This window comes from Anolis carolinensis, chromosome 4, assembly GCF_035594765.1.
Source record: "Anolis carolinensis isolate JA03-04 chromosome 4, rAnoCar3.1.pri, whole genome shotgun sequence".
Lineage (NCBI taxonomy): Eukaryota > Metazoa > Chordata > Lepidosauria > Squamata > Dactyloidae > Anolis > Anolis carolinensis.
In genome coordinates this window covers 89,869,330-89,888,878 of record NC_085844.1, presented here as the reverse complement: position 1 = coordinate 89,888,878, position 19,549 = coordinate 89,869,330, and the positions used below count along the sequence as shown (strand labels likewise).

Here is a 19,549-nt window from a genome sequence, read left to right as displayed (position 1 = left end):
ATTGCCAGTTTTGTAATTCAGGCCATTTTTTTTGTGTGTCAGGAGCAACCGGAGTTGCTTCTGGAGTAAGAGAATTGGCCGTCTGCAAGGACGTTGCCCAGGGGACGCCCGGATGTTTTTGATGTTTTACCATCCTTGTGGGAGGCTTCTCTCATGTCCCCGCATGGAGCTGGAGCTGAAAGAGGGAGCTCATCCACGCTCTCCCCGGGCGGGATTCGAACCTGGCAGCTTTCAGGTCAGCAACCCAACCTTCAAGTTACGAGGCTTTTATTCCCTAGGCAACCAGAGGCCACCAGAGGCTCCGCATTCAGGCCATTATCTAATTACATTATATAAATATTATTTTTCCTAACCATCTCACAGAACTGAACATGTAAATGATCAATGATTGTAATATATTAACCATATCACCTTTAATTAGGGAGTTTTACTGCTGAATTGAATGCTATCATCAGAAAATATTAACATTACATTATTATTTTTAAAGAACCATGTACCTTATCACAGGAAGAGATGGCAAACAATAATTTGGATCTGAGATGGAGTTTTGACAACAGGCCTTATTTTCTGCATGGAGAATTTGTTGAGTTTGTGTGCAAACGATTCCACTTGAGATCACCATCAACTTCAGAGTCTGATTTCAGAGTACAGTGTCAGAATGGGCACCTGCTGTATCCACATTGCATTCGGATAAGAGGGTAATGTACTAAATCATTTGCAAAGAATGGAAAGTAACTTCAGAGACATCTCTAGTGCCTCACCAAACTGTATTTCCCAGGATTCCATAGGATGCTGTTATAGCAATTAAAAAGGAATCTTAAAGCTATAACTGTGTAATGCAAAGGGGCTTTAAGAAATGAAGTTTTGTAAGAGAACACTTTCAGATAACCTAAATCCTACTGATCAGTCTTAACTAGAATAAACCCAGTGTATCAATTGTTGAATTAATGCATAGTTACATCCAATTGATTCTATGGGTTTACTCTAGTTGGAACTGACTATAGGATTCAAGACTTGTCACTTTCGAGCCGTGTCATTTTTCTGACAAAAGTGAAGGCACGCAGGGCAGCTCCTAGTGCCCCCACTTGCCCTACCTTCTCCCCTCACCAGATGGTAGAAAGGGCAGAAACATGTGTTGCCATCACACGGGTATTTGGGAACAACACTTTTCTCCCCATGATGGAGAACAAAGTGTTTTTCGGTGGTTTGCCTTCACTTTGGGAGGAAAGTGGGCAGGGCCTGCCATGTGTCATGTGATGGCGCATGGCAAGCCTCGTCCAAGCCACAAAATAAAGCAGCAAAACAGGTCGTTTTTGCCTCATGTGAAGAGGTCCATAGTATGTTAGGGGGAAATTCGGCTAATGTATAAACATTCCACTTTAATTGCTAGCTCTTTATTTTCAAGATTTTGACTAGGGGTTCATTCAAGTCATAAATCTCTCATACAACGGTTTCTGTGTACTGTATAGACTATTTGCTGTTGTTTATAGCCCTTACCACTGTCCAAGGAGCTGCAGTGGCACAATGGGTTAACCCGTTGTGCTGGCTGAACTGCTGAAGGTGGCAGTTCGAATCTACAAAATGGGGTGAGCTCCCATCAGTCACCCCTAGCTTCCCATGCGGGGACATGATAGAAGCCTCCCCTGGGCAAAATCTTTGTAGACAACCGATTCTCTCACACCAGAAGTGACTTGCAGTCTGTTCTCAATTCCCTTCGGACACGATAAAAAAAACTGCTGTCCTTTCTTAGATAGCTGAATGATGTTGTGGTGTCATTACAATCTCTGTGTGGATCATATTTGTACTCAAAATTAAAATTTGGAAGTAAGGCTGTTTGGCAGGATTGTCTTTTCTTTTGATTACATTAGTTTTATTTTGCTATTTTTAGGTGATAAAACAATGGAGAAAAGGATGCCTGGATGATGCTTTCCATATCGCAAGATGGTTGCCAATGTGAATTTTGGTTTTGATGTTGACTGTCACAGACCACTTTGGTCACCCAAGATGTCTGGGATAGCTGAGCACCTCAATTTAGAACATCATTTGAATATTTGTTAAAGTACAAAATAATAATAGTAATAATAATATAGTAGAGTCTCACTTATCCAACATTCGCTTATCCAACATTCTGGATTATCCAACGCAGTCTGTCTTTTAGTAGTCAATGTTTTTGTAGTCAATGTTTTCAATACATTGTGATGTTTTGGTGCTAAATTCATAAATACAGTAATTATTACATAGCATTACTGCGTATTGAACTACTTTTTCTGTCAAATTTATTATAAAACATGATGTTTTGCTGCTTAATTTGTAAAATTATAATCTAATTTGTTGTTTAATAGGCCTTTCCTTAATTCCTCCTTATTATCCAACATATTCACTTATCCAATGTTCTGTTGGAGAAGTGAGACTCTACTGTAGTAAATATAATAATAATAATAATAATAATAATAATAATAATAATAATAATAATAATAAACAACTTTATTTCTACCCTGCCGAAGGGACTTGGTGTGCCTTACAAGCACTCATAATGTAACAATACATATGGTGTAATAAATACAGATATATCAGTATCAAAGAAAAACACAATTTACATCATCAATACATAAAACAATACTACAATAAAATCAATCAACCTTAAAACAGACATCAATAAAACATTACAGTAATTATAGACATAAAATGAATAACAACCAACCAGTCATATAAAGTGCTTTCAGTGAAAACCAGTAGGTCTACAATTTAAACCTTTTGGGCCCTATACCTATTGTAAAGCTTGGTTAAAGAGCCAAGTTTTTAGGTTGGACTGAAAACATTGGAGGGTGGGGGCTAGCTTAATTTCCCAAAGCACAAACCCACAGTCTATTTGCTCTACCTTACATTTCCCTAAATGCCAGATTATTGAAATTTATATTCATTTGTCTTTATTAGCAAAGGTATTTAGTAAGGAGACATATCAGCTAACGTTCAACATTAGAAAAAAACCTCAGCTAACCCAATTTTCCCAATTCTGTGGGTTTGGATTCATGTGAACAGATACAATCACCATCCCATTTTGTCTACTCTTTTCATTTCAAATTGATGGTAGAATCATATTAAATAATGAAATGCCAGGTGTGTCTCACCTTTCCATAAATACTGCTTCCTACTAAGTAATCTTCCTTCTTACAGTACTATCAAAATTCAGATTTTAAAAGCTTTAAAGTGTTTTTCAAGACTGCTGAAATAATTAGCCAAATGTACCAGTAAAATGTATATTTTTGAAAAATATGTCAGTTCCTCAATAGGGTGTGTTTTCCTAATTATTGCACTTGCATCACATATAGAAACATATAGACAAGATATCTATTATAATATGCAAATGATATATTTACATCATATGATTGTGTCATTTTATATATGGTTGTATTATATAGTTATATCATATGAGTATACGATATATAAATACAAAAGTTCACACCTGCTTACTTCTTTCTGGGGGTATCTCTCTCCATAATATAATGCAGTCTGGAATAGGACAAAGGAGGGAAGCTTTCATCTGAAGACTACTTTTATCTCATTCAGACAATATAGTTCTTGACATAGTTTAGTGAGACACTAGAAGCTTCTGGTGGAGTATTCTAAATAAAAAACGAAAAAACCCAGACTGCCAATCCCAGGATTTTATGGAACAGAACCTTGGCTGTTAAGGTATATTAACATGCTGCAAAGAGATTTTGATTTAAATAGTGATATTTCATTTTTTTTTACTGATTTTTTAAAAATCAAATACTATATATTTTTTTAGTTTGGGTATACAGATATATTCCAGCTAACAAAACAGGCATGTGTTCTGATTGAGCTAAGATTTTAAAAGTGAATTGCACAAGAAGAGAGTTTAAGAATGGGTTACAAAGTGGGGAGGAAGGAGTGAGTAGAGAGTGAAAAGGAGCTAAAGAATTTGGAAAGAGATAAGCGCTGCTAAGCTCCAGGAAAAGAAGTGTGTGAGAGGTGAAAGAGATCAGGTTGACCTGAAAGAGATGGAAGGGGGAGTACAGAAGAGGGAAGCACAGAAAGATTGTTTTCAGAAAAAGAGGTTGTTTTGGGGCAGGGGCGGCCCTAGTTAATTTCACCTTGTAAGCAAACTTAGTGGCCACGCCCCCCAAGGCCGCGCACATATCTCCTTCATCGTCATCGATGGGGGCGGCGAGGACCATCACCTCCTTCTGAGGTGAAGACCTCAACTGAGGCCTAGCTCTTCTCGCAAGGCCTTCCGCGTTCACCGAGGAGGGAGGCGGCGGTGGGGACCATCGCCTCCCTCCTTGGTGAAGGCCTCAACTGAGGCCTAGCTCTTCTCAGCTAGGCCTCAGTTGAGGCCTTTGACGAGGAGGGAGGCAGTGGTCCTGGCCATTGCCGCCTCCATCCTTGGTGAATGCGAAAGGCCTCAACTGAGGCCTAGCTCTTCTCACAAGGTCTCGCAAGTCCTCAGTTGAGGCCTTCCACATTCGCCGAGGAGGGAGGCGAAGGCAGCAACAGCGGGGACCATCGCCTCTGTATTTTTAACCAAGAGTGCAATCACATTAAGTGACTTTTTCTGTATTAACTTGCATCAGCCTGTGTGCATTATGTGGACACACGCAGGCTTATGCAAACCCCACACTGCATTAAATGTGGGTGGGTAGAATTCTGGCAGAAGAAGCCAGCGCCACATATGGCCTATGACCTGCACTTTTGCCCTCCTCTGCCTTCTTGGATTCTCCTCAGCAAGAAAAAAGATGGAAGGAGCTGTGGGGAGACAAAGGAATGTTACAATTATATGAAAAAAGATGTCTAAAATCTTTGAAAAGGTCAGGAGAATGATGGAAGAAAAGCTTCCTTGGAACTCCATAAAGAGGTGTTGTCAGGGGGAAAATTTATTTCTTTAGGCAATTTCGATCTGTGATAGCTAAAAAGTGCTGATGCTTTGATTTGTTAGATGATATGTAAAATGTGAGAACTTGAAAGCAAAGGGAAATAGCAGAACCATTTGTGAAAAACAAGGGCAAAGATTGCTTGGGTAAGCACTGTTTGCACAATTCCCTGTCCCTAAATAGAAGGTTTTGTGTGTGTCTGTGTGTTGCAATTGAGTTAACAAGGGCATGACTGTAGAAGAAAAGTCATGAACAAGGCAATTCCTTGGAATAGATAGAAAAACTAGAGTCTACCCAACAGAGGGTTAGGGCTAACCAGGGAGAAGCCATTGGGGACACAGTGAGAAGTCTTTGGTGAAGTTCTGAAATGGCATTATATTTGCTGGGCTCCACGATTCTGTTGTTGCTATGGATCAGTTGTTCAGCACAGAAAGGTAAGTAGTTTTTGAACTTGAAATCAGTAATAATACCCGGCAATGTGTTAATAATGTGCAGATACCATCTTTTACTGGGACTCTTTGAGAAATCATACAATGTGCTATGGTATCATGGGAGCTTTAGTTTTAGCCTTCTATGCCAAAGAATGATGATGCATCACCAAAATAAACTCTTATGGGTCCATGACAGTTAAATTGGTGCCAAACTGCGTTAATTCTGCAATATAGATGCATCCCTTGTTTAAAACAATTTCCATCCTCTCTCCCTCTGCAACCTTAATGGCTTTGAAAATCTTCTGAGAGTTGCCCCAAGAAATCTTGAGCATTTCCCTAGGTTATATGAGAGCATGCAGCACAGAAAAAGGATTGCTTGCCTCCTGTTTCCAGTTGTCAAAACAGTGTTGATTTGGAGAAGCACCCTATTGGATTGTGGCCTAGGTAGCTTCCCCAAAGGATACTTTATCGTCAATTTTTTTCTAGAATCAAAAATGTCGGTTCTATGCAATGGCCAAGAGGAAATAATTAATATAATGGAAATTGAAATGGTATCTGACCTTTGGAAGAATGATTAGTAGAATCGTGTGTTAACCATTTAAATGGAGTTCTGTTGAAATATTGTCAACTTCATGGAATACTGATATTGTAGTGATTTAGCTTGGATAGTGGATAAGAGGATCCATGCTTGGTGAGTGTATGCTACACAAAAAGGGCCAGGACAGAAAAACAACTTACCAGGTTGAAGACAAGTCAGAAGTTTAATACAATTAGGCTAAAAGGGTTGCAAGTACAACATGATGCCTCAAAATGTATAAGCTTAAACGTACAGAGAAAAGCAAGACTTCTTATACTGTTTGACAGCTATTCATACCTTCTACTCCCTTCCCTGATAGGTTGAAAATGGGGCCCATCTGGAACTGCATCCTGATTGGTTGGGAGTTTTTTTTGACATTGCCACTGTGAGGCAGGGATTCCCTTTGGCGGGGAAATGATGGCTGGGGATTGGCTTGGTGAGGGACCAATCATCAGGTGTGATGCTGGCCTGAAAGGAGGCATAATCCAGAAAAACAATGTTAAAGAAATGTTAACAAGCTTTTAATTATTTCAAATATTCAATTTTATTTATTTATTTATTTATTTTATTACATCACTTCAACCCCACACTTCTCACCCATCAGGGGACTCAGGGCGGCTTACAATATAAACATACACATCAAAAAACAGTTTTCATCAAATCTAAAAATCCATCAAGATTAAAAATTACAATAAAATTAAAAATATACATTAAAATATACATAATTATACATTTAAATATACATTTAAGGCACTTTCCATGTCCAGGTGGGGTCTGTCAGTAGGTCATATGTTCATATCTCATTTTTGCTGCTACTCGTTGAGCAAAGATGTGATCTTCAAAAAACAAAGGTACGAGACTCCTGGAACAAAAGTGATGATCCTGGGCCATTAGGGGCTTGGTTGTTAAATAAAAGAGTTAACATAAGTCTGTTTCTGTGGGCAACAATCTCTCGGCCTTGGGTAGACCATACAGCTATACAAACAGTTTTGGCCTTCTCTGAACTGGCACAGGAAGTCTCCTATTTTTACATATATATGGGCTATGGACCTGGTGGTTACTTGGCTTGCGAAATGGCCAGAGTGGTTTGTCCAGCTTTCCTGTTCACAGGGGATTATCTCAGTAGGGTCACAGGAGGTTGATTATCTCTGGGTTACATCTTCATACATTTGATAAGGTAATTTTACATTGAATGTTTTTACTGTTGTTTATTGGAATTCGCCCTGAGTCCCCTTGGGGAGATAGGGTGGAAAACAAAGTTTTTATTATTATTATATACTATTATTATATTTATGTAAGAAATAGATATAGTCTAAAGTCAAAGCATACAAGTTACCCAGAAAATCATAAAAAATAGATACAATTTATAAAAGGGTTAAATACAATAGAATCTTTAGGGCAGTGGTTCTCAACCTTCCTAAGGCTGCAACCCTTTAATACAGCTCCTCATGTTGTGGTGATCCCCAACCATAAAATTATTTTAATTGCTACTTAATAATAATAAAATAATAAAACTTTATTTATATACCTCTCTATCTCCTCAAGGGACTCAGATTGATTTCCAGTCCAACAGAGAACATACAAGTTAAAACCATACAGCAATTAGGACATAATACCACATGAACATAAATGTATTTATTTATTTGCCCAAGGTGGCTTACACATGGCACAATTCGATGCACCAAAACATATATAAAATTAAAGGTTAAAATAGTAAATATTTAAAACATAAAAATTTAACACATTACAAACAGGTGAAAATCACGCCATCCAAAAAATCATGGTCTAAAAGCATTCCGAGGTCATTATACATATTAGACATCCATTATTGCACTGCACGGTTATCCAAAAGCTTGATCCCAGAGCCAAGTCTTTACTTTCCTTCTGAAGGCCAAAAGGGAGCGGGCTGATCTTATAATCATATAATCAGTTAAGAAGGAATTAACCCTTAATAACAAAAACTCCATCAGTAAACCCAGATACCATGTCCAGGATTTAGCTTTGGTGTGGCCAACTATAAGATGCTAGACATGTCAGGTGCTACAGTACAGAGTAGGCAGGAAAGTGGGTAAAGTGCTAAGTGAGAGCATAGCTGGGAAAACTAAGGGAGTTCCACTCAAAGATCTGCTGATACCACCAGGTTTTCAGATCCTTATGAAACGAGGATAGAGTGGGGGCTAGTCTGATCTCTCTGGGAAGGGCATTCCAGAGCCAGGGAGCCACCACCAAGAAGGCCCCCTCCCTCGTCCTCACCAACCATGCTTGTGACGGCGGTGGGAGTGGGAGGAGGGCCTCCCCGGAAATCTTAGAGCATGCACTGGTTCATAGGGGGAGATGTGATCACAGAGGTAGGCTGGGCCCAAGCCATATAGGGCTTTATAGGTCATCACCTGCACCTTGAATTGGGACTGGTAGCTTATTGGCAGCCAGTGGAACTGCTTTAGCAGAAGTGTTGTATGCTCCCTGTAATTAGTTCTGTACTTCAGAACTGTAATTTTGCTACTGTTATGAATCATAATGTAAATATCTTATATGCAGGATGTATTTTCATTGTTACAAATTGAACATAATTAAAGCATAGTGATTAATTAGAAAAACAATATGTTTGGGGGATTATGAACAATGGATGATGGAATCTGCAGTACTTTCAATCGCTTCAGCTCTGACTTCCATAGACCACTGAGACCCCCATGAATGACGGACCTGGACCAAAATTTCCACACAGAACCCCCATGACTAACAGAAAACATTGGAAGTGTTTGGGAAGAATTGACAGTGATTTAGGGGAGATGTAGTTCACTTACATCCAGAGAGCACTGTGAACCCAAATGACTATGGATCTGGACCAAATTTGGCACAAATACTTGATATGCCCAAATTTGAATACTGGTGGGGTTCCTGGGTTGGTTTTGTCATTTGGGAGTTGTAGTTGCTTAGATTTATAGTTTACCTACAATCAAAGATCATTTTGAACTCCACCAACAATGAAATTGAACCAAACTTGGCCAACTGATTTCTTTCAGATTATCTGCTGAAATAAATTTTCCTATGGTAATGAAAAGAAAGTGGGTCATTGCTTCCAAATTTTGTTCTGTTTGGATTTAATATTTTGCTTCTGGAATCTGTAACATGCAGTGTAATGAAACCACATGTACAAATATTTATATGATTCTACCTGTTCAGTTCTCTTATTCACTATAGACCATGAGAACCTGGTCTTCCTCTTAGCTAAAAATAAAACTTTTGTTGTTTTTGTTTTAACTTTTATCATCCCATCCACTAAAGAATGACTGAACAAATGTTTTCATCCTTCTTTATGCTGATGATGCAAAACTGATGCTCATTTCTTATATCCTTATTCGAGCCTTATTTCTAGAATCTCTAAGTCTTCCAGCATGATTCTGTGGTCAACTTCTACCAGATGTTTTCCATAGAATTGCAGTAGAGAATCTAAAGATTGCTAGATGAAGAAATCTGTGTCCTTAACGGGAAGTTCAATGGTCAAGCTCAATTAATTCTGCTTATCTTAGGCAAGGGGGAACATGTGACTAACGAATGATAGATACTGAAAATGAGGAAATATTTTACCAAAAACAAAAAATAATAATAAAGTTAAGCTGTTTCCTCCTTTGAGAAGTTAAGCAATATTGAGTTATTCCTTATCCTCATTCTCCTTTTTTCCTTTTTTTTCAGCCCCAGTATACCTTCAGCAACAAGTTGTTCATGAGGATTTGGTGAATCTCTTGACTGATCCAGGTGAGATTAAACTTCAAAAGCTTAAAATGAAATAATTTTGTTCACAAATCCATATGATGTGAATGACATTACAGCAGAAATAAGGAAAGTATTTTGTGGTCCCAAAGTCCCCAGACCAGCTGTTCTAAATTATTTTTTCCATTGGCATTTGTGTGGGTTTTTTGTCCCCAATGACCTCAAATATGGCCAAAATTTCCACACAACATAGTGGTCTTGCCTATCACTCCCTGAATTACATCCAGTCCACCCCCATCCCCCCAAAAAGCCCAGTTCAAACCTAATGCTGCTTGGGAGGAAATATATTGTTGCCTTGTATTTTAGATACATTTAGAATTTTATTAATGTTAGGTAAGGTATGGAACCCCCTGTGGCGCAGTGGGTTAAACCACTGAGCTGCTGAACTTTCTAATTGAAAGGTTGGTGGTGTGAATCCAGGGAGAGGGGTGAGCTCCTGCTGTTAGCCCCAGCTTCTGCCAACATAGCAGTTCGAGAACATGCAAATGTGAGTAAATCAATAGGTACTGCTCTGGCGGGAAGGTAACCTTTATCTAGTAATGTCACACTGATCAATAGTTTGCACATTTAAATTGTGATATAATTGTATGCTTAGAAACTGCAAAGACTCTAGTAATGACAAAGACAGAGGTCTTGGTCCCCACCGAAGATGTTCCATTTGGCCATCATTATTATAATCATATTCTTTGATGTTTCCATTATAGAGATTCCAGCAAAATGTGGGCCGCCACCAGCTATTGATAATGCAATGCTTATTGCTCGCCGAGCACAAGAATACTTTTCAGGTGCAAACGTGATATACCAGTGCTATAGATTGTATGTAATGGAAGGCACTCCAGTTGCAAGGTGTTCAAATGGTCACTGGAGAGGCGTGCCCAGATGTGTGCGTAAGTGTAAAATCTATAAATCTGACTATTCTGTACAAGTGAAGGGGGACCCTGGAAAAAATGTAAGATAGGCATGGTTGTTTTCTGTAATATCCTGTTTGATGAGGCCAGATCACTTGGTGTAAAAGGTTAAAGTTAGGTCTGACTATCACTAGAACATTACTTTCTACTAAAAGGCAACACTTAGTATGATTTTAAAGCATATATATGGATGTTGTTGGAGACATCATTGGGCAGGTAGTATTGGTTCCTTGTGATTGCACTATAGCCTCTGTGAACCCAGCTTGAAGCAAGCTGTGCAGTGTTAATGCATGTCCTGGTTAGGGTTACAGTAGGATAGAAAAAATATAAAATGTTGGATCATATTAATTCATAGAAATAGAAACAAGTTTTTGTATCAAACACTAATTGAAGCAAAAGCTGTGCACTGGGGGCACTCCTCAGTCACATGTGTACTTTGGGTAAATTTTCATTTGATATGGTTCGAAGCGGCTACTCCTATCTTCATTTAACTTCTATTCCTGATTTCTTCCTAGGACCAAATTAAGTAGCAGTAGTAGTAGCTTCATGACTGATACAAAGGAAGGCAAATTTGTATTGTGTAAACTTAGTTTTGAATTAAATCAGGGCTTAGTTTTTTAGTTCTTTGACATGGGACAGCCTGCCTGCCCCCAATTCAGGTTACTGCCTCCCACAATTCACATTGTTTTCCTAATCAATCAAGGTCCCCATACTAAGCATGAACACCTGAAAAAAAGGAATCCTGTGCATAGAGAGATCATCTATGTAGATAGGATGTCTCTCTTCGCTACTGGGATAATATTAGGAGAAAGGCTAGAAGCAAACAATGACTTTATTATTTATTTATTTATTTATTTATTTGCTTTATTTATACCCCACCTTTTTTCTCCACCCAAAGGGGACTCAAGGCGGCTTATATAGAGGCAATTATTTAATGCCTTAAAACACATACAATTCCAAAAAAATTAAAATTAAATTAGATTAAAATTAAAACATATTAAACATTTTAAAACATTCCATTCCATATTAAAATCATGCCATCCATAGTCATAGTCCAAGCCGTTCCATAGTTATTCCAAACAATCCAAATCTATTAATTGTTCTGCACTATTCTCCGAAAGCCTGATCCCACAGCCAAGTTTTTACCTTTCTTCTGAAGGCTTGGAAGGAGTGGGCTGATCTAATGTCACTAGGGAGGGATAGCCGAGGGGCCACCACTGAGGAGGCCCTGTCCCTTGTTCCCACCAGTTTTCCTTGCAAAGGAGGCGGGACCGAATGCAGGGCCTCCCCAGATGATCTTAATCTCTGAGATGGTTTACTTTAATTGCTAATCACTATTTCTCTTACCTGAAAGTCAAATTGACAACATGTCATCAAAACATATTGTCACAATGTTGCAAGTTGACACTGAAGTTGAAATTTTCAAAATCTGGACTCAATAGCTCTGTACCAATGAATTCTATGTCCAGAAATTCAACTGTTCATAGCTTGAACATATTTTTAAACATCCCACCCCCCCCCCCCCCCCAAACCTTTATTTTGCCATTTTATATAAGAGATACCATTTTATCATGACATTGTATATAAGGAGCACTGGATTCAGGCATTTTTCTGAAAAACTAATAATTACAGAAAATGATAAGCGACTCTGACCAGTAAGCATCCTCATTTCCATTTGGCCCCAATGAATAAACTTGTTAGAACTGACCGTCAGGGCACTTCTGCTCTGATGGTATTATGTAGCTTGAAGCTATCTTGAGGCTGTGATGGCCACAAACTGCACACCACCAATGTGGCTACAGCATGTATCTAAAAAAAAAATTCAGGAAAGTCTAAGTTCAATCAAAAAATGTGATGCAGCAGATGCCAGTTTATCCCAGATCCAGGGCAAAATTGACCCCACAAAATGTGGAGCACTTTGTAGACAACTGCCTGTGCTGAAGAGTATTTTAAAATCCAGAATAGGGACTGCCAAAAATGCTAACTGACCCCACCTCCTTTACCCCATATGCTTTTGGGACATGGATGTGCATCTCTCTGGAAATGGGGGAGGATACTCAAAGTGGATTGGGAACAGGTTCCATATTTAATATAATCACCTTCCTGGACTCAAACCAGACCTGACAATTTGATTATCCAAGCAGTTATACTGATTCATTCCAAACTGGTTCCAAGCTGCAATATAATGTCAGTATAGAAGCATTCACAGTCAGCTAAAATGAGTTGTGTATTGAATCCAAGACCATAATAATTTAAAAATAATTGTTTTTCTATTTGTGTTCAGAAACATGTAGAGCAGATGAAAGTGATATGGATGACAACAATATACAACTGAAATATATAACTAAATCAACATCCATGACAGCATCTGATTACTGGATGGAATTTGAGTGTAAAGCAGGATTTCATAAGGATCCGTCATCATCACCTTTTAGAAAACAATGTGTAAAAGGACCATGGGTGTATCCAAGATGCATATAGATGAGTAAGTATCTACTGGTTCAGTTATAGAGAATTCACACCATGTTTTTGCTAAATCCTTATCACAATAAACACAGGTAGGATCATTTTGAGTTAGCATGGTATAATTATTTGAGCATTGGATTTCAACTCTGGAGACCAGGTTTTGAATCCCCACTCAGTCATACAAACAAAGCAATATGAGACTTGCAAAAATGTAATAGGGACACAATGGTCCCAGTACAAGTATTCACAGAAAAACAAAATAAGTAATTACCCAATAAAACAGCCTATCTTCTGTTTAGATTAGAAATATATGAAATAGGGTCAAAATCATGTGTTTTTAGTGATCAGAAACCCTGACAAGAAGAATCCTGGACTGATGAGAGTTTGAGATTTATTCTGTATAAAATGTGCATGTGGCTATTTTGCATGAAACTCCCCCCTTTTTTTGCTCATGAAACAGTATTTTCTGCATGGAAAATAATATTTCAATACATTAATCCCTGTATCGCATACAGAAAATGCTATAACTAGAGATTTATTACACATAAAATCCACCCATCGTTGATTTGCATACAAAATAGAATTTCCTGCAAGTAAAAAGCATTTTACACACAAATGATATTTGTAAATGGAAATACTATTTTTCATGCAGAAATTTTGTTCTCCCTACAGAAAATGGTTTTTTCTACACACACACAGAGAGATTTTAATTTCCCAAATAATAATAAGTCCTTAATTGTGTAACTTTTAAAGGTTTTACACACTGGAAGAAAAATTCTGAATTTACTTATTGCTGCTTTTGAGATAGTAGGGCCTAATGCTCATAAGGCACCAGAGCCTCTTTGAAGCTAAGCAAGATCAACTCTCTTGAGTACCAGATGTTGTAGGCCTTATATCAGAGGCAGAAACTAGCAAAAGCATCTATGAGTATTGTCTATGAAAATCATATGAAATTCTTGAGGTTGACAGGTGATTTATATCGAGCGGTTTAGCTTAGTGTCAATTAATCCTGGAGCAGCCATGAATCTGGTGCATATGTACCAAATTCAGTATATCGTTTACATAACTGGGGAGAGCAACCACTCCTCTATGTTGATGGGCACCTTACATCCTCTGTGCTGCCATGGTGCTGCTGCTCCTATCTGGATATGGAGCTATATGAAAGCCATCCTTCCTCTTCATGATTTTATGGGTACCCTGTTCTGACATGAGCAGACATGCCTATGAAGGGGTGATTGGTTGGCCTCTGTTGATGTTATAATTGAACACCCACATGATTAGGAAGGAGGGGAATCAGTGGCCTCCTTTGTGCTGTTTACATGGGTATCCCATTCTGAATTCAGCAGTCGTGGCTGTAATGGCATAAAACGTTATGGTCAGCTAAGATAAATGGCAACATTATCTCTTCCAGAAATTCCTATCCAATAATTTCCTGTTTTTTTCTTCATTCTTCCAGCAGCTGGAAACTGGATGAAATCCAAGAGAGAGAAATGGATTTTAAGAGATACATTTAGCAGAATATGGAGATCTAAGCACTTGGAATTTATTTACCAGAGTCCTGAAGAACCTGGATCATTTTCAGATCAAACATAAAATTAAGCCTCTATCTAAATCAATCATTACATCTTCATTTGCTGAATACCACTTTTTAAGCTTATAAAACTTTGCCTTAGTACAATAATCAACATTGCTGTCTCAATATTGTGCTTAAATGTCTCCCAGATTCTTTCTTTTGCTTGTTCCTGTATCTTCCCAGTCCTAAGGCTCTAATTTTGTGATTACTTCAAGATGGACAGAGAATGAAGTGTTGGTCAATTCTTAAATTTTCCTACTTTTCTTTATTTCAAGTAATTGCTAATGTCACTCATCATTCTTTCAGCTTTCTGTTCCTTTTACATTTTTCTGTGATGAAATTTCAAGTTATTACTATGGAAATATAAAAAAAATTATGATGACAGAAGTTTTATGTTACTGCATATCTTAACATTGCTAAGTTGTTCATGAATGCGAAATTAAAGCAATGGCAAAGACATGGCGTGATATCTAAGTAAAAATGTGCATTCTGATTCTAGGTCCAGTTAGATCTCTGGTAGCTATAGTGTGCTAAAATGAGCAACTGTGATTTCTCAACATCAATATTTGAAGATAGTTTGTCCATTTCTTAAAAGATTAGAGGTCGTTTCACATTGTACCAAAATAGCAGCATAATTCCACTTTAACTGCCTTAATTCCATCCTGTGGAAACCTGGGATTTATTATTTAGGGAAGAACATTTACAATTCTCTCTGGCTTCGCCTGGCATCCAGGAGGAAAGAAGGAGCAGCAGGGAAAATCTGTCACCCTGTATACATCGACAACGCTTTCCGCATCACAAGGGGAATGCGCCACCATCCCAGCGAGGCCCTGTGTTGGCTCCATTGGAGCCAGTACAACATGGGTAAGCCTCCCGTATTGGGGTGAAAATGTACAGCAATGCTTTTACCCTGGTTGGGGCCAGGGCCTCCACCGAAAGTCACACAATGTCTTATGATGTCCAGCATGGGGCTCTGTTCTTTAAACGGGGTGAAAGCATCCTAGGATACTGAATTCACCCCATCTGATGAGGTCCCTAGTCTAAGTTTTCTTCTGAAATTCTCTTTCAGTAAAGACAGAGCCTGAGGTCTCATCTACACTGCCATATAATGCGATTTCATCATGCAGTTTAAATGCATTACACTGCATCATATAATCCAGTCCAATGCAGTTGTATGGCAGTGTAGATGGGGCCAGAGAGAGAGAACAGAACATTGACATTTGTGAGATTATTCCTTTCTTTCTTTCCCACAGCATAATGTGCATTTATTGCTGATCTACATTTAATCTTGTTGTGAAATAAGAGAACCACAATATAATGGGGATGTTGCAGCAAACCACTGGAACCACTGATGGATCAAGTCCGCTTTAATATCACTGAAAGACAGGAATTACATAACAGTAAATTTTAATGCACACATGCTCATCATAGCTACTGTACGTATGTCTCTAGGGTGTTTCGAGAACTGAGAAGAAATATTTTGTTTCAACGTCAACTAACCAGCAGCAGTTATTTCACCTCTGCCAGAAACACCTTTTTTTTCTCTAGCAAACAGTTTTTGAACAGCCCATTGAAAGTTAAAGCATGTAAAATCCCTAAAATCTAATTTCAAGTTTATAGAGCACAATGTTCCACAAGATCACGTTCAGCTTTGTGTCCTTTCCATTTTCCAGGAAGGCAGCCATTTAGCTTTGCAGAATGCTGTTATCTCTGCAGTGAAGAGGAGGTGCAATCCAATTATCTCTTCTGAGTGCTGAAGATTCCCTTGCACTGAACCTAAAGCAAGACAATGTAAACCTAGATTCAGTGCACACATGTCACCAATAGGATTCCAGCCCTTGTGTTAGCTCACAACAGTGGCAGCATCCCTATGGATCTCCTCCCATACCGGACCTTATTGTACCTAAAATACCATAAAACCGCCATATAAACTACCATTCCCTCTATAGATTCTGTTTTAAAAAGAATAGGATTGGGGAAGTTCCTCTCAGGCCCCTTCTACACTGTTCTATATCCCAGGATCATATCCCAGATTATCAGTTTTGAACTAGATTACATGAGTCTCCACTGCCTGATAATCTGGGATAAATAAATTACTTGGGATATAGGGCAATGTAGAAAGTGCCTCAATCATGTGCAGTTATCTATTTTTCTATCCCTTCCTAATTCCCCCATGTCTTACCTTAACCGTCCTCCTCTCAGGTGTCATCAGCCCATTTTCTGGTTTCATGTGAGTTGTCTATGGTCTTCTTCACCCAAATAAATACAGAAGCCCCCTTCCCATTCTCATAACACTCTGATCCATCTTTTCTTTGCAAAATTTATACAGACTTTTATACCTCCATTCTTCCCTTAAACCTGGGCTCAGCTTTGCTACCAGGAAAATCTCCATCCCATAGTTGGTAGCTATGCCCACCACTACTCCCACCTCCGGTATGCTTTCCTCTTTGCCTGCAATTCTTGTTTTCCTTTCAGTCGTTCACCCTCCAACCCTCCTGGGATTTTCTATGACTAGTACAATACAGCCATGTGCAGACACCCAATCCATGTGCATCTTGTTTGGACTTTCTGACTTCTTTCTTTTCTCTCTCCCAGTCCCTTCTCCTTCATCCTTCTCCTGCTCCTCACACTTGTTTGACTCTTTCTCGCAAACAGAGCTGGTCAAGTCTTGAGCACCAGGTGGCAAACGTAGCCAGAATTCTTCATATGAGTTAGTAGCAGGAGCTGCTACTGAAAAAAGAGCAAGGGAGGAAAAGGAAATTGAAGTGGGGCTAAGCCATTCTGTTGTTATGGGCAGTGAGACAGATAGACATATGGAGCACACCAGTGACAGAGATGGTGGGGAAGCTTTGCACCAGTTGGCACTCCAGCTGCAGCAACCTGTCTTTGGTAATAGCAACCAAGTGTCCCCTTGCTATTTTGGTGTCACTTCCTCGGACAGTATCACCAAGCGCAATCCACATTCCCCCGCAGTCCCCTAGTAATGCCACTGGCTCACAGTAATGGAAAACCACAACTAAATTTGAGTCTAGGCTCAAAGATTTGGGCCACATAAGCAAAGGTGGTTTAGTACTACTTGAGCTAGTAATATCCTCCTGCTAAGCAGGCTGGATTATGTTCTTTCCCCTGAAGTTTTCATTAATTTTCTGTGTCTGTGCTTATGAAGTAGTTTTGGATGGAAGAGCCATTGATCTTTGAACGACATGCCTCCTCATTCTACTCCACCCTGCAATGTATGGTTGGACAAAAAAGAAAATACTCATTTGATGCATTTTCTCTGTTTTTCTTCTTCTTCTTAATAACACATTTGGCAGTTGAAATCTCAATAAAGAGATTTCCAACTTCTTCCCCAACACATAAAGCAACAATAGTGCTCACTTTGTTTTTTGTTGTTTATTCATTCAGTCGCTTCCGACTCTTCGTGACCTCATGGACCAGCCCACGCCAGAGCTCCCTGTCAGCCTTGGCCACCCCCAGTTCCTTCAAGGTCAAGCCAGTCACTTCATGGATACCATCCATCCATCCTGCCCTTGGTCAGCCCCTCTTCCTTTTTCCTTCCATTTTCCCCAGCATCATTATCTTCTCCAAGCTTTCCTGTCTTCTCATGATGTGGCCAAAGTACTTCATCTTTGCTGTCAAGCTTTAGAAGATCCAGTGCATGCCGCCATGGCAGCAACACGAAAGGCTTCCCATGTTGCCTTTGAGACAGTGGGGGGAAGTTGGGTGGCCAACTCTTCCCCCCTTGGGATGTGGTGATAGTTGAGTGGGGCAATGTGGGGTGATGGGTTCCCAACACCCCCACCAGATACCAACAAATTCACCATGATGCATGTCAATTCTGGCGGCTTGTATGAAGAGATCCTGAGTCTCTATACTACTTCAAGACTGTTGACAGTTACTTCCTCAAGCTGTTGCCTAGCAACATGGTGGATGGAAAGCCATGGATTCTTCAGAAAAAGAGTGAGCAGTAGCCTCCATAACTTCCCACATCTTCATAATAACTTTAAACGGTATGACTGCATCTAGTATGTGTTTGTTGTTAGTGGTCATAGTTAAATAGATGCCGGAGTATACAAGATGGTTATTTCTTATCCAAAATGATTGGGATCAGACATTTTTGGATTTTTTGGGGCAGATTTGGGAATACCTGTATTTGTATATGAACATCTTGAGGTATTCTAGAGATGGGACCCAAGTATAAACATGAAATGTTTCATAGAATCCTTAGACACATAGACTGATGGTAATTTTATACAACATTTTGAAAATAGATTGTGCATGAAATGAAGCTTCAATACATTGAACCATCAAAAAACAAAAGTGCTGCACTAGAAAAGCATAAAAATTCATAAAGTGACTTACTATATGGTCTAGTGATGCTTACCTTTGTTATGTCATCATTGATAGAAGAAAGTTCTGAAATTTTAGATTTCATTTATGGTGAGGAATGTATGGAAGACCACTTTACTGGTAAGCAAAGAATCATGCCCTAAACAATTTTCTGTACTGGCCTTATGCCATCACAATGATGGGCCCAAAGAACACTCCACTGCCTTCCAAAATGTTGTGTTACCATGTCTGTCTATACCCTTTTCAAGTTTATTATCTCATTCACATTTTGAGCATCATAGAGATCCTTCATTTGTATAGTCTTCTGAAGTTCCTACATTTTGGAATTAATATTTTGCCTTCTTATTTCAGGTATCTTAGAATGTAGAGAAATATATTGTTTTCTGCTTTGGAAGTCATAAAGAGTTCAAAGTTGTTTTTTAGTTTTGGACTCACAGATGCTGCCACTGGCCTCTTTCAGTTCCTTTTTATGTAATGTTGTATGCATTTCACATCTGGTAGTTGCTGTTATTTCTGCCTGACCTGCAACATCTCTCAACTAACCCACAATACCTCTGCTCCCACTTATTTGTGACATAGCA

At 39.0% G+C, this 19,549-nt stretch overlaps 3 protein-coding genes across 5 annotated transcripts in view; all 3 read left to right on the top strand.

Annotated features, from left to right (window-relative positions):
* The window catches only part of LOC100565455 (coagulation factor XIII B chain), a 32,421-nt gene extending 28,951 nt beyond the window's left edge, over nt 1–3,470 (top strand). The window contains exons 10-11 of the mRNA XM_008119986.3: nt 488–698; nt 1,889–3,470. Coding sequence (XP_008118193.2) covers nt 488–698; nt 1,889–1,892 — 215 coding nt within the window. The 3' untranslated portion in view covers nt 1,893–3,470. The remainder of the gene's footprint in view (nt 1–487; nt 699–1,888) is intronic.
* Nucleotides 3,471–6,299: 2,829 nt separating this feature from the next.
* LOC100564674 (complement factor H-related protein 2) lies at nt 6,300–15,075 on the top strand. The gene is made up of 5 exons (XM_062980774.1): nt 6,300–6,336; nt 9,594–9,656; nt 10,376–10,558; nt 12,864–13,064; nt 14,502–15,075. The coding sequence occupies exons 1-4, from the start codon at nt 6,315–6,317 to the stop codon at nt 13,058–13,060; spliced, it is 465 nt and encodes a 154-aa protein (XP_062836844.1). The 5' UTR covers nt 6,300–6,314; the 3' UTR covers nt 13,061–13,064; nt 14,502–15,075.
* A 147-nt stretch (nt 15,076–15,222) lies between these two features.
* Nucleotides 15,223–19,549, top strand: part of LOC100564475 (complement factor H) — a 22,741-nt gene continuing 18,414 nt past the window's right edge. For 2 of the 3 annotated variants that reach the window (XM_062980772.1, XM_062980773.1), the window contains exon 1: nt 15,509–18,628. The gene's annotated coding sequence lies outside the window, so the exon portion shown is untranslated. Of the gene's footprint in view, nt 15,483–15,508; nt 18,629–19,549 lie in introns of those variants that run through there. The other variant, XM_008119981.3, reaches the window with a different exon arrangement.